The sequence below is a fragment of the Sorex fumeus genome, unplaced genomic scaffold, assembly GCF_029834395.1.
Source record: "Sorex fumeus unplaced genomic scaffold, SorFum_2.1 ptg000042l, whole genome shotgun sequence".
NCBI lineage: Eukaryota > Metazoa > Chordata > Mammalia > Eulipotyphla > Soricidae > Sorex > Sorex fumeus.
The window spans coordinates 8,557,163-8,570,756 of NW_026606099.1; the positions used below are offsets into that span (position 1 = coordinate 8,557,163).

The following is a 13,594-nucleotide window of genomic DNA, read 5'->3' on the forward strand; positions in this document are numbered from 1 at the left end:
AACAACCAAGTGTTATACATGGTTATGTGATTCTAACAGGAGATGGTTCTAGAAGGACTGTCAGTGGGCCTCTGGTTTTGTGAGCCCATAGAACACATGGTCAAAGAACCTTATGATCCAAGACCCAGAAGGGCAGCCAAGGCACCCAGGGGGTGCACTGGACAGAAAGCGTTCCTCTGCAAGAATCGTGCAAACAAGTTAGAGTGAGCACCAAGACTGTGGCAACACTTCAGGAAGGGAGTTAAGAAGTCCAGTGGTATGAGGCAGAGATTGGGTTCTGACTCCTGATTCTATATTTCAAAAGACGCGGGTGGAGAGGTAGAAAGAAGGAAATGGTCAGAGACAAAGAAAAGCAAGAAGGAATGATGACAAATGTGAATTTCCTGGAGAGGAGTCCACCGAAACCAGGTGGGAAATGATTTGCATTTTATCTGGTGTTTTTCTTGGCAGGTGAGCTCAGAGCAGGGGCCTTTCCTTGGGCATCCTTGAATTCGCTCGCACCCCCCAGCCTGGTTTTGGCTTCCCCGCGGGGGCTGCAGTTCCCGCTGCCAGTGACGCAGCCCCCAGACAGCATGCCGTAGCCCCCACCCACAGAACTGGACCGGTAGCCGTAGGTGCTCGCACCACTGAACCCAAAGCCAGCTCCAGCGCCCGTGGTTCCAGCTGCAGAGCTGCTGATGACAGCTGTGGAGGAAGGAGGGAGGGATGAGTGTGTGTCGCAGGACAGGGATGGCCCCATTGCCTTCAATGCCTCCCCCGTAGGCCAACACTTCACTTCCGTCCTTGGGTTTGGTGGCACAAGCTCCATTCCTGAGCTGCTCAAGCACCAGAAAACAGAGACCCCCCCCCACACACACACACATTAGGACACTTCTCTGTCTTTGGACAAACAAGGGGTGAGTGCTTTGATCCACTGAAGAGCAAATGAAGCCCAAGCTTCCCATAGGCCACCAAGAATTCATTCGTGGCTGTTTTCAAAGTGTCTCCTCCTGCTCTGTGGGCCATCTGAGCTGGGCCATCTGTGGGGCAGCTGCTCTGGCAAGGATCTCAGTGCCCATGAGGGGGTGAGACTGTCTATTCTCCCCTTCAGGCCTGCAGGAAAGTGGGAGTAGGATTTGAAAGTGGCCAGGGTGAGCTTTTGAGGGGACAGGACAAAGAGGATGACATTCTGCAGCACCCAGAATGTTCCAGGAGGTGGTCCTTGGGGCAGACACCTATTTGCTTAATGTGTGTGAATGGACTAGAACTAGAAGCGATACTCACAAATGCTCACAGAGTTGGTATATTCTCCAGACATCCTGCAGGAAGGGAAAAGCACATGGATTCCAGTTTCATCCTCGATCTGACAATCAGCAGTGCTCAGTCCCACCCCTTCCCTGCCCCACTGGCAGTAACTGCACCCCAGGCTCCCTGCACACCCCTCTCTCCCTCCTCAATCTGCTCTCCTCACTTGGAGCACCCCACCTCTTGCGACCAAGCCCGCTCTCCCAGAATCCCATGCTGGGCCTTTCGTGGCCCCATTTCCATTGTTTGTATGGAAAAATCAATACCAACCATTGTCACAACTGATCTAAGCCTGTGGACCCTCATGCCAGTAATTCCTCTCTGGGTCCCGTTTATAAAGCAGAGCTCAATTGGGCAAGGGTTTCCCACGTGCCCAGGCTGCCTGCCCCACACGGTCACTGCTATGAGTATGTATAATACACAGAGCTAAATATTTCACATTTCTTGTGGACTCTGCCTTTCATAATAAAAACGTGTTTCTATTAAAAGAAATATTTAGATTACAGGGAAGTAGACAAATAATCCTGCCTGATAAATATGTGCTATCTAAGGAAAATAAAACATGTTAAAATTATTTTAACATGTTAATTATTGTTGCATGCCCCAGAACACTGCAGATGGAATCCTCTTTCCAAGACAGGGACATTTGTGAGAGGCGGGTGGTGTTTGACACACACTAGCCCCACACTGAAGATTGGCCGGGGACTAAGGGAAGCCACAGTCTCATTAGATTGCCACCTACGGCTCTTTCCTAGAGCACCTGTGAAGCAACCCAGCCTGCAGCCACCTGCCCAACCCATGCTGGGAAACTGAGTCAGGGGATTCCTGCCCTTCTTCCAGCTCTATTAATTCTAAGACTGCTGCCACTACCCACCTGCACTCCTCGCCCTCCAGCAGCTTCCTGTAGGTGGCGATCTCAATGTCCAGCGCCAGCTTGGTGCTCATCAGCTCCTGGTACTCGCGCAGCATCCGGGCCAGCTCCTCCTTGGCCTTCTGCAGAGCCTCCTCCAGCTCGTCCAGCTTGGCCCGGGCATCCTTGAGGGCACAGTCGCCCCGCTGCTCCGCATCAGCGATGGCCATCTCCAGGTTGGAGCACTGAAGTCCAGAAAGTAGTGTTTCAGGGGCCACAGTGAGAGTACAGTGGGTCGGATGCTTGTCTTGCATGCAGTCAACCTGGGTTCATTCCCCAGCACCCCATATGGTCCCCTGAGCACCGCCAGGAATGATTCTTGAGTGCAGAGCCAGGAGCAACCCCCGAGCACTGCTGAGAGTGGCCTCAAACAAAACAAACCAAAAAATGACAGCATTTCCCCTAAGCTCAAGGGCACCCAAGCCTCACTTTACCTTCCACGCTCATACTGCAGTTGGACCCTTCTCTGTCCAGCCTCATTCCCAGGAGCAAAAACCCAAGCACCAATTCTGTGATAAGTCCTGGCAGCTGTGACTAGCCCTTAGCTTTCAGAGAAGATCTTCCATTTAAAGAGCAGATAGATGGGAGCTAATTGCGTGGGGTGTTTCCGTATTTGTGGAAGGGACTTCTGGTGGGGAGGACCCAAAGAAGGAGGAGTCCGGTGTGGGGGGTGTGACTGACAGTTCACCCTCCCGCTCAGGAATGAGCCTGGAAACCCCAGCACCCTGTCACCTGCTTCTTCACGCTCTCGATCTCTGAACGCAGCCTCTGGATAAGCCGGGTCAGCTCTGAGATCTCGTTCTTGGTGTGTTTGAGGTCATCACCATGCCGGCCAGCTGCCAACTGGAGCTCTTGGAACTAAGGAGAGATTCCAAAGCACGGACTTGAGACCCAGCGTGTTCTGGTGCATTGGGGAGCATGGTAGAAATAAGCCTATCAGCGCCTACACACTCAGCTTCCGGTAGCTGTGTTCTTCAATATTTCTATACCTACAGGCTGATACCCATCCGGCATAAAGGTTCATGGACCTGCAGTTCTAATCAAGGCTAGAGGTTTTCATTTTTTTTTTCATCTGCAGACCGTCACTGTGCATGGACTAGTGGTTGAAAAATCACGAATCTACAGGGCTATCTGGCCACACTGCCGTGATCACACATGCCTGTACACCCCCCACAGACTCAAAATGACTAGTTGGCAGAGGTCTTTGGATTCTGATACCAGTGACCAGTGCAATGTCTGACCACTGCTCAGAAGAACTCTGATGAACCAATGAATGAATGAATGAACCAAAATTGAAGAAATGGGTTCCCACATTTTCTGTGACTTCCTTCCCTCCCCAACCCTGGCTTTGTTTTCTGCTCATGGAGGAAACTGGAAATTTGGCTATTCTCTAAGACCACTGTTCATAAGTGTTGGGGATTCTAGCTGGCATTATTTCTACCTTTGACGCCATCTACTGAATTATTAGCAGCGATGACTTCTACCCCAGAATTTGGCTTACGGTGAGCATAAAAGATTTGTGATATTAAGAACTCTGGTATTTAAAAAAAAAAAGAACTAAACTCTCATATCACCCAGCAATTCCACTTCTTGACATTTACCTGAAGGGCTCAAAAACTGTTCAGGAAAGACATCTATGTTGATTGCAACATTATTCACAATAGCCAATATTGGAAACAACCCAAGTGTCCAAGAAGAGAGGATTGGATAAAGAAGCTATGGTATATATACACAGTGGAATACTACCCAGCTGTTAAGAAAAGATAAAATCATGCAGTTTGCTGATACCTGGATGGACCTGGATAGTATCATGCTGAGTGAAGTTGGTCAGGAGAGGGACAGACACAGAATGATCTCTCATATGTGGGATTTAAAGAAACAAAGTAGGGGAATCACAAATGCCCAAAGGCTACAGAAACTGAGAACTCATCTTCAGTGGGAAGTTACCAGAGGGGAGGGGAAGAGAATACGATGAGGGAGGGGGACACAGGACAGTGGTGGAGGCAAGTGGACACTGCAGTGAAGGGTGTGGTTCTGGAATGTACTATATGTGAAACCATATCACTAATAGTATTGTTAACCACTGTTCCTAAAATAAAGCAGAGAACGCTATGCTGGTGTTGGTGCATTACCTGTCTCTATCCCTGGAGTGAGGCTTGGCCCTGGCCCTGGATTCAAAATTTCTCTTAAAGATCTCTCTCTCTCTCTCTCTCTCTCTCTCTCTCTCTCTCTCTCTCTCACACACACACACACACACACACACACACACACACACACACACACACACTTCAAGGTAGGAGTATCTCTCTAAGCTCCTTCATTTTATCTTTGATGCTAATGAGACATTTGACTCCTGATTGGTGACTTTCTCTTGCTTGTTGGCAAGTCTACATGAGTGGATCAGCCCTGCCCCATACTGAACAGCATGGAAGGACAAATCCCCTGGTCTGCATGAGCAGGTTCTCTCTGAGACAGGCAGCAGGGCCCTCTCCAGACTTAAGGACCGTGCTTCAGGCTGGTCAGCCCTGCCCTTTCTCTACCACTGTGGTCAGTCTGATCCCGCCATCACTCCTGGTTAAATCACCTCAACAGTCACTGAAACTCCCCAAGTCCCGGCTTCTTTATCGCTAAAGGGGAATAATAACTTTATTGTTTCCTATTATTCTTATTGCAAGTTCTCAGAATTAGGTGCTTTTTGTGGGTGCTTATTCTAACTAGAGAAATGCAGATCTGAGTAAGACCCAACAACAAAAGATCCCAGTTGTGTTTAATTCTTCCAGAAGACTCCGAGTGATTAAGCACTGGCCATTGACAGCCCGGCACAGTCAGGTCGCTGGCCATCCCTGACCAGGGTTTACAGGCGGGATTTGAATGTTGGGGCTGTAGGCCTGAAGCTGAATCCAAGTTCAGACCTGTTTGTCTTCTACATCATGAAGGTCTCCCTCCTGCCACCCCTACAAGGCCAAAGCTCCTTTGTCCCGAGGCCAGGGAGGGACATGACAAAATCTCCGTGTGAATATCTCTTGCAAAGGAATCTGATGAACAGCAGGGAACAATTAGGAAGCTGCCATCTCGATCTGAGAGGCCAAATTATATCTAAGAATCATTTCACCACCCACTACCCATTAGAGGCATTAAGATCTAAGGGACTCAGACTCCCCCTTTATCCTCGCAGTTAGACTTGAATGAAAAAAGGTGGGAGTTCCCTGATCTCAGATCAGACCAAAGAGACCCCCTCATTTATTATAATTAGGGAGTCGAGATGCTAACTTCCATGTTTTTCTCCCTCCTGAACTCCGCCCAAAATTACACTTCCAAAAAAGTCAGTCATGACCAGCCAGCCCACTGCTCCTGCCGCCCGAAGCACTGACCGCCCCCTGCAGCCCTGCCTGCAAGTGTTCCTTGTCTCGCTCTGCACCTGCAGGCCTGTCTGGTCTAAGTGGATCTGAGGACAGTGCTCCTCCTCCTCCAGGGGATAGTGCTGCGCTCCCAGCAAGTGTGTGGCAATGGCGGGTCAGGGGACTGCACCTGTGGCTTAAGCTGGGGGTGGAGGGGGGTTGCGTGCAGCTCACCTTCGTCTGGTACAGCGCCTCAGCCTCGGCCTTGCTCTTCAGGGCGATGTCCTCATACTGAGCGCGCACCTCGGCAATGATGCTGTCCAGGTCCAGTTTCCGGTTGTTGTCCATGGATAGGATGACGGACGTGTCGCTGATGTGGGACTGGAGCTGAGCGATCTCCTATAGGGGACAGAGAGAAGCACGAAATGCCCTTTGTGAGCAGAGAAGGGTGAAGGAATGGCTCCTGCCCAGCAGGAAAGTCCCTGACCCCCTAAAGGATGCTAAGATGTACTGCCCCAAGAATATAAAGTAAAAAAATAGGAGACTAACATCCAAGAATAGTTGAGATAAGTATCAGAAGGTTCACTCCATGGCTTGAAGGCCAGCCTGTCACAGAAGGCCAGGCAGCACATGCTAGGGGAAAAGGCAGCTCAGACAGAGTAGGGAGCACCAAGTAAAGGGTGTTGGGAGGATCCTCCCAGGATGGGAGATGCGTGCTGAAAGTAGACTCTGGACCAAACGTGATTGCCACTCAATGCCTCTTTTGCAAACCACAGCACCCAAAAGGAGAGAGAGAACAAAGGGGAATGCCCTGACACAGAGGCGGAGTGGGATGGTGGAGGATGAGGGGTGGGAAGGATACTGGGATCAGTGGCGGTGGGAAATGGGTATTGGTGGAGGGATGGGTACTCAATCATTGTATAACTGAATCCCAAGCACAAAAATCTGTAAGTCTAAAACTGTACCTCATGGTGTTTCACTAATAAAAATTTTAAAAAAAGATGTACTGCCCAAAGCATCCATTAATGTACCAGCCCAGAAGATTCCACACTACATAGGAAAACTGCTGGGTGGGCATGAAACAGCCCCAGAAAATCTCAGCCCTAAGTCTGCTGCCTGGGCTTGGTAAGTGGGGGTGGTGGAAGGGGCACTCACAGGAGGGAGCAAGAGACAAAAACCCAGGAGGCTTGGCCAACAGGCTGAGGCTTGAAGCCAGAGGGTCCCAAGTGCTGGAGAATAGTCTATTACTCCCTATCCCATCTCTGGGAATCCCTGCCCAGAGCCCAGGTGACAACCAAGCAGCAGAGGTGACAGAAATGAGGAGGTCTTTGGCTGGAGGTCAGAGGCAGCCCTCAGAAAGTTGGCTTCCCTAAAAATATTGCATTCATCTGGGGGACATAAAGTAACAAAATAGGAGATTAATACCCAAGAATAGCCGAGACCAGTACCAGGAGGATTGCTCCATGGCTTAGAGGCCTCCAGGCATTCTAGGGGAAAGGGCAGCTCAGATAGAGAAGGAAGCACCAAATAAAGGGTTTTTGGAGGACCCTCCCAGGAGGGAGATGCATGTTGAAAGTAGACTATGGACTGAACATGATTGCCACTCAATGCCTCTTTTGCAGACCACAACACCCAAAAGGAGAGAGAGAAGAAAAGGGAATTGCCCTGCCACAGAGGCAGGGTGGGATGGGGGGATGGGTGTGGGAGGGATACTGGGATCCATGGTGGTGGAAAATGGGCCCTGGTGGAGGGATGGGTATTTGATCATTGTATAATTGAAACCCAAGCACAAAAATTTGTAAATCTACAACTGTACCTCATGGTGTTTCACTAATAAAAATTTTTTTAAAACGTTGGCTTCCCTAAGGAGGTCTGGCTGAACTGAAGTCCTATATCATTGGTGGGTACCAAGCAAGATGTCCTCTGTGCTGGGGATCCCCCAGCTCTGAAAGTGACTGAGCAATAAGGAAAGGATCTTCCCATTCACCAACGACAGGGCAGGAGGGGCTGAGGCCTTACCCCCTCGTACAGGCACTTGAAGAACTTGATTTCTCGGTCCAGAGCATCCACCTTGGCCTGCAGCTCCACCTTGCTCATGTAAGCAGCATCCACATCCTGAGGGAAGCCGGACATCCTTGAGGGGGCCCTTCCTCCAGCCCCTGGAGGTCTCCCTTGGGAGCTGGATCTCCAGCCCCGACTCTGAGCCACAGTCCTGGGGCACAGGATCCTGTCTGGTGAGTCTTAGGCAGTGCCCCCCTACCATGCCTCTGGGACCCTGTCTGCCCGTCACCACCTGTTTCCCAGAGAGGACCTGGGAAAAGGCATGGAGATGCCCACGGGTCAGCCACAGACGTTTGCTGGAGGTGGCTGAGTCGGAAGTAAAGTCTATCTCCTCTCAGAGTGGGTTCTGTTCTCTGAGCCAGTATGAACACAACCGTAGTACTGAGCACTGGCACTCAGCTCCTGACCCATGCACATTCAACACAGTGATAGACTCGAAATAAAGCTGGGTAAAACTCCAGGTGACCCAGGAACTCCCAAGCAGCCCTCTCTGGGCGGGGGGGGGGGCTCTATCCAGGAATACACCCCTCCATCTGCTCCCGAGCTCACCTCCGCCACCCCTCCTCACCTTCTTCAGCACCACAAAGTCGTTCTCTGCTGTTGTGCGCTTATTGATTTCCTCCTCATACCTGCAGGAAAGCCTCTCTGTAATCGTCCCCATGGTGATGGAGAAGAGGTGCCCACCTAAGGGAGCCATCTGCATCTCTGCTGTTCTGTTCACTTCAAAGTCTGGCCAGCACGTGAGCCAACCTCTCTTGGGGCTGGGGACTGAACACCCTGGAGAATGGTTTTCCTCTGAAGACTGAGGAAAGAAGGTTCCCCCTCCTCCCATTCCATGTCCAAATCCCAGCAGCATACCACTGCCCCTTTCAGCCAGGATTCAGGGGCACCCCAGCTCCTGGCAATCTCCCAAGCAGATGAAGGCAGACAGAACTTGTGCATGGGACAGGAAGAGGAGCCCTCCCCATGCCTAGGCAGAGAGCTGAGGGGCCTTTCAGGGGGTCTCGACACCTGCTGGGAAAGTCCAGTCCCAGGGCACTGTCCTCTGCTCACCTCTTCTTGTAGTCCTCCACCACGTCTCGCATGTTCCTGAGCTCCGAGTCCAGCCTCACCCTGTCCCCCGACAGCCCTTCCAGCTGCTTCCGCAGGCTGCTGATGAAGCCCTCCAGGATGGGCTCCAGGTTGTTCTTGCAGTTGCTCAGGTCCAGCTGCTGCAGCAGCTCCCACTTGGTCTCCAGCACCTGGTTCTGCTGCTCCAGGAAGCGCACCTGGGAGCACCGACAGTCAGGGAAAGAGGCCAGGGGCTCCCTCGGGAGGGCTGGGGGTGCTCTCATGGACTAGCCTGTCGGGCTTGACCCGACCCCTCTTAGTCTGACTGGGGTGCCCCTCCTTGGGGGTAGCCCCTACGCACAAGAGGAGCCTCTGCGTCATTTCTCTTTGCCAAGATTCGCCCCCTCTCCACACCTGCCTTAGCCTGACCAGTGTCGATCCATTCAGCCGGGGTCCCCCTCCCAGACTGCCCCTTGGATGTGCTAGGAGGACTCTAGTGGCCTCACACAGGGGACTCTGCCAGGAGCCTGGCATTGCTGTGTCCTCTCTGGGTCCTCAGACGCTGTGACCTCTCCCAGCCCAGCCAGGGGCAGGTTCCTATGGTCTTTGGGGTACGGAAGGGAGTACTCTGGCATTCATGTCCCACACTCCATGACCCAAAGACTCTTTCCCAAGGAGAAGGCAGTGCTCCCCACTGGCAGAAGTCCTGTCTCCTGGCCCAGCACTCCCCACATTGCCAAATCCTTTTTTCAGGACCAAGGCTAAGGCCCTCCTGTGCCCATCACCCCCAAAAAACCAACACATACACCCTGGGTCCCCCCCCACTTCTAGACAGGCTGCCTTCCAGACACCCCAGTCACTGGGCTGACTCTGCACCTACCTCTCTGCCACCCTGACAAGCTCCAGAGATGTATTTCCCAGCTCCCCCCATTCCCTTGCTTCTCAGTAGTTCTCAAATCCAGTGCACCCACGAGGGTCTGAGAAGGGCCTGGGAATGTGCATTTCTAACATGTGACACCACTGGGGCAGAGAGCACTGTGGAGGCTCCCGTCACTCACCTTTCTGGTTGGGGCTTCTCTAGGCTGTACCACGGCCAGCCAAAGGATTCCCCTTTCCTGACATTCATGGTTTACGGCCACCACTCTCCTAGATCTCAACACTGAGGCCATGTTCCTACCTCCCGGAGCCCACCGTAGGCGCCTCTCCTGCCACACCCATCATCACCGCTTGCTTTCCTGGCATCTCTGCCCCCGGATGTGCCACCTTTCCCTCCTGTGTGCTCCCTGTACCTGCCTCTGGCAAGGTGACCCGCTTTCCTCTGCTCAGAATGAGGGTTCTAAGAGCAAGGAAGGGGATCTGCTTGGCTTCCTCCAGAAAGTCCCACCTTGTCAATGAAGGAGGCGAACTTGTTGTTCAGAGCCTTGATCTGCTCCCGCTCCTGGGCGCGCACTTTCTGGATCTCGGGGTCCAGCTCCACGTTGAGGGGGGCCAGGAGGCTCTTGTTGATGGTGACCTGGTGGATGCCTCCTGGGGGGCACACAGTCGGGCAGGTGGGCCCCAGGTTCACGCTGCCGAACATGCTGCCGGCAAAGCCGCTGGCCCGGCCGCGGCCAAAACCGAACCCTCCTGCCCGTCCACTGCTGCTGGCTACATTGAAGGAGATGCCCCGGGTGCCCCCCAGGCTGTAGAGGCTCCGACTGCTGAAGCCCCCGCCGAGCCCCTTGGCCCCTGCCCTGTAGGAGGACGAGCTGGCCCCCGTGAGCACGGCAGAGCAGCCACTGAAGCCCCCCTTGGCGGTAGTTCCGGACTTGTAGGTGAACTGGCGGTTCATGCTGGGGAAGCCAGAGAGCTGGAGTGAGATGCCAAGCCAAACCCCGATGCAATTCACTTGCGGAGATCTTGGTTCCCCCTTTATAGGGCTCCAGAGGGACTCTTTGTCCTAATTGGTGGGTTTAACTTGCCTGGGAGCCAGAAATCATTTTCTCCCAGCAAAATCAGAGACACCAGGTAAATAGCTTGAAAACCCCCAAAGTGCTGGGCTTGCAAACCTCTTTCATGTAATTTGAGTTTTACCTAATTAACACGGGATAATTAGTCTGGCCAGATTATCCCCAGAGAGATCTTGGCTGTGGGGTTTGTCACCACCTCAATCGTCCTTCCCCAGGGCTGGAGGAAGGGGGGAGGGACTGGATTGCAGGGGTGCAGAGGGAAGATCTGTAATTGACGATGTCATCTGAGAGATCTCTGTGCCCCAGCATCAGATGGGCTGTGTCAGGAACCAGGCTGAGCTGCTTTTATGTGGTTAGGTAGAGACTCCCCAGCCAGGCTTCCCAGGGCTCCCGCAGACAGTTCTCAAGGTGGCTAGTGCCCTGGGCATCCAGGTTGCCCCTAGCTAGTAGCCCCTGCTCTGTTCTACCAACAGACTTCCCCACACCTGCCAGGGTGCAATTACACAAAGTCCCTCCTACCCCTAATCCCACCACTTCCCCAGTAGGAAGAGACACATAGGTATAGCCTCCCTGATAGCTGCCCCGGGGGACCCATGGCTCCCAAAGACTCATCCGGTTTTCTCAGTTTGACTGGAGAAGGTCTGTAATCCCCCACATTCACAGATGGGGGAACCAGGCTCAGAGAACTGAGGACAACAAATGTTCAACTGTTTTGTTGAGCTCATTAAACATCCTCACCATTTCGTCTCTGAACTCTTGATCAGAGAGATTTTGTGCGTGGATGTTCCTGGTGGAGGCTTCAGGGCTCCTGTCTTCCTCCACTCCTCCCAGTGGGGTTCTGCGCTGTTTTCCCATGGTGAGTGTGGCAGTCTTGGGCTGTTGAGCAATTCTTTCCCTCTCTAGGATAGCCTCTTCCTTTTTGGTGTTCCTGTGTAACTATGTGGAGCCTCTTTGGAACTGGACCTTATGGGCTATACAGGGGGAATTTAACTGGGGGTGGCGTTAGCATCCGCCCTGCAGAAGCCACGCCCTTTGCCTTTCTAACCTGTGGGCGGGGTTTAGCAGGGTCTCAGGACTTTGCTTCCTAGCAACGCTGGCCCTGGGTCCGTGAAGCAGGGGCTTCTGACCCCACAGCAAATGTTCCATCAGCTCTTCCTGCGCGTGAATCCCAGAGGCCCCGCTGGGCTGCTTTTCTTACTCACCGTCAGAGCCAAGCAGAACTGTCTGTGTGTCTGCCTGTCCAGCCAGTGGACATTGCCTTGCTCATTCATGCAGTCATTCATTCTTAGAACACCCTCTGAGGCCGACTTATCACTCACAGTTCCACGGCATGAGACTCTTGTATTTCATTAGACCCTTGACATTACTCATGTGTGTGACTCAAGATTCTTTCCAAATCTCTAATACCCCCACAGTAGATTATGGTCTTTGTAAAATTGTATTACAAAGACAATAGATGTTTATTTTAATGCATGTCGTATTGCAATGAACAGTATGTCAATCTCTGTTTCTGTACAAAGATTAGATCTTTCTGTTGTGTATTATGTCACCTTATTATGCTTCTAATCCTATTGAACCAAGCCATGTTCAACTTCCTTCTCTATTTTTTTTTCTTTACTTGTCTAAACAGTTATTTTGGAGTTAAGAAGATTCCTTTTCATAGACAGTTTCAGTTTCACTCCCAGCCACAGCACTGGGCAATCTCATCACCAGAGGCTGTCCCAAGTCTTGGTCAAACAGTGTCCCAGGTCATGGGGCACTCCCTCCCTTGGGGCTGAAACCTAGATTTCCACTGTGAACCCCAAGGCTGCAGTTCAGGGTGTGAGGGCTAGGGAGCAGCAGGGCCTTCCAATCTCCCCTACCACACCCCCCCTGGCCTGCCACTGGGCCACTTGGAGAGGATTATCGGGTCACTCATGTGGACCCGGTCCCTCCTACCAGGTCAGCCCCCAAAATGTGCCATTTATCTTCTCCAGTTCAATGTCTCTACCTAAGTTACAGGGATGAGAACCAGGAAGTTCCAGAGGACAAGACCCAGACCCCAGCCTCTATCTTTAATCACTGCCAGAGGCACAGCCACCAGGAAGGTGAGCAAGGGACAGCGCTTCTTGGGGACCGCTCAAAATGCACCCTCTAAGACAGAGTACTGGGCTGAGGAGATGGCTCAGAAGACTGAGCATTTGCCCTGGTTTCACTCTCTAAAACCAGATATTTCCCCAGCACTGCTGAAACTGAGCCCCAAACACTGTGCTGGGAGTAGCTCCTTATTCCGGTGGAGCTCAAAGTGTGGGTGTGTGATGCGTGTATTCGGTGGTCAGGGGCCATCTCTCTCCCTCCCCCCAACCAGTCAACAGTGATGGGCGAACGAAGGAGGGAACCAGGGAAGGGGGGGGGGGTGGGAGGAGGGTGGTGCTCCAGGCTACTTGATAATCAGTTCCCGTTTTTTCCAGTCTCACTGTGTGCCCTAGTCCAGTCTCTTCCTTATCCCAGTCTCACAGGCTTAGTTATAGAGAAAATCCTCAGGAGTTGGGGGTAGCAATTACACATAGGTGTGGTTGCACAATCAACAGATGTCAAGTCCTTCCTTCCGGAGAAGCTTCTAGGACCAAAATCTCATCCTGTTAGGAGATCCACCCAAGGGTAGAATTCCAACTAAGATGTATTACTTTCCCCTTTCTTACTCAGTATCCATTAAAATGTTTATCTAAATTTACTTTTTAATAATATTTCTAGTCATTTTGTATGGACAATGTAAGAGATGTATCAAGCTTGAAGGGTGGCTTTTCCTGGGGACATCTCACTATATATCCCAGACTACAGTCCTTAGGCCAGGTTAGTTTTTCCTAACCCCAACAGGCTCCTTATCCAGTTACTTCTTTTTGGGTCATGACAGAGCTTGTCCATGACTGTGCTCTTAACATACATTTTATGGTGCTTGGCCTGTCCCTTTTCAATGTCAGGGTAGTTTACAGCTTGTCCCTTTTGATGCCTGGGTAGCTTAC

General features: G+C 51.9%; 1 protein-coding gene across 1 annotated transcript; it reads right to left on the minus strand.

The window, feature by feature from the left end:
• Positions 1-427: 427 nt before the first annotated feature.
• On the minus strand, positions 428-10,474 carry LOC130029318 (keratin, type II cytoskeletal 73). Its single transcript, XM_056120258.1, has 9 exons — positions 10,028-10,474; positions 8,647-8,861; positions 8,162-8,222; positions 7,552-7,647; positions 5,767-5,931; positions 2,927-3,052; positions 2,159-2,379; positions 1,264-1,298; positions 428-684 (listed from the first exon to the last, which is right to left on the minus strand). The coding sequence occupies exons 1-9, from the start codon at positions 10,472-10,474 to the stop codon at positions 428-430; spliced, it is 1,623 nt and encodes a 540-aa protein (XP_055976233.1).
• Positions 10,475-13,594: the final 3,120 nt, after the last annotated feature.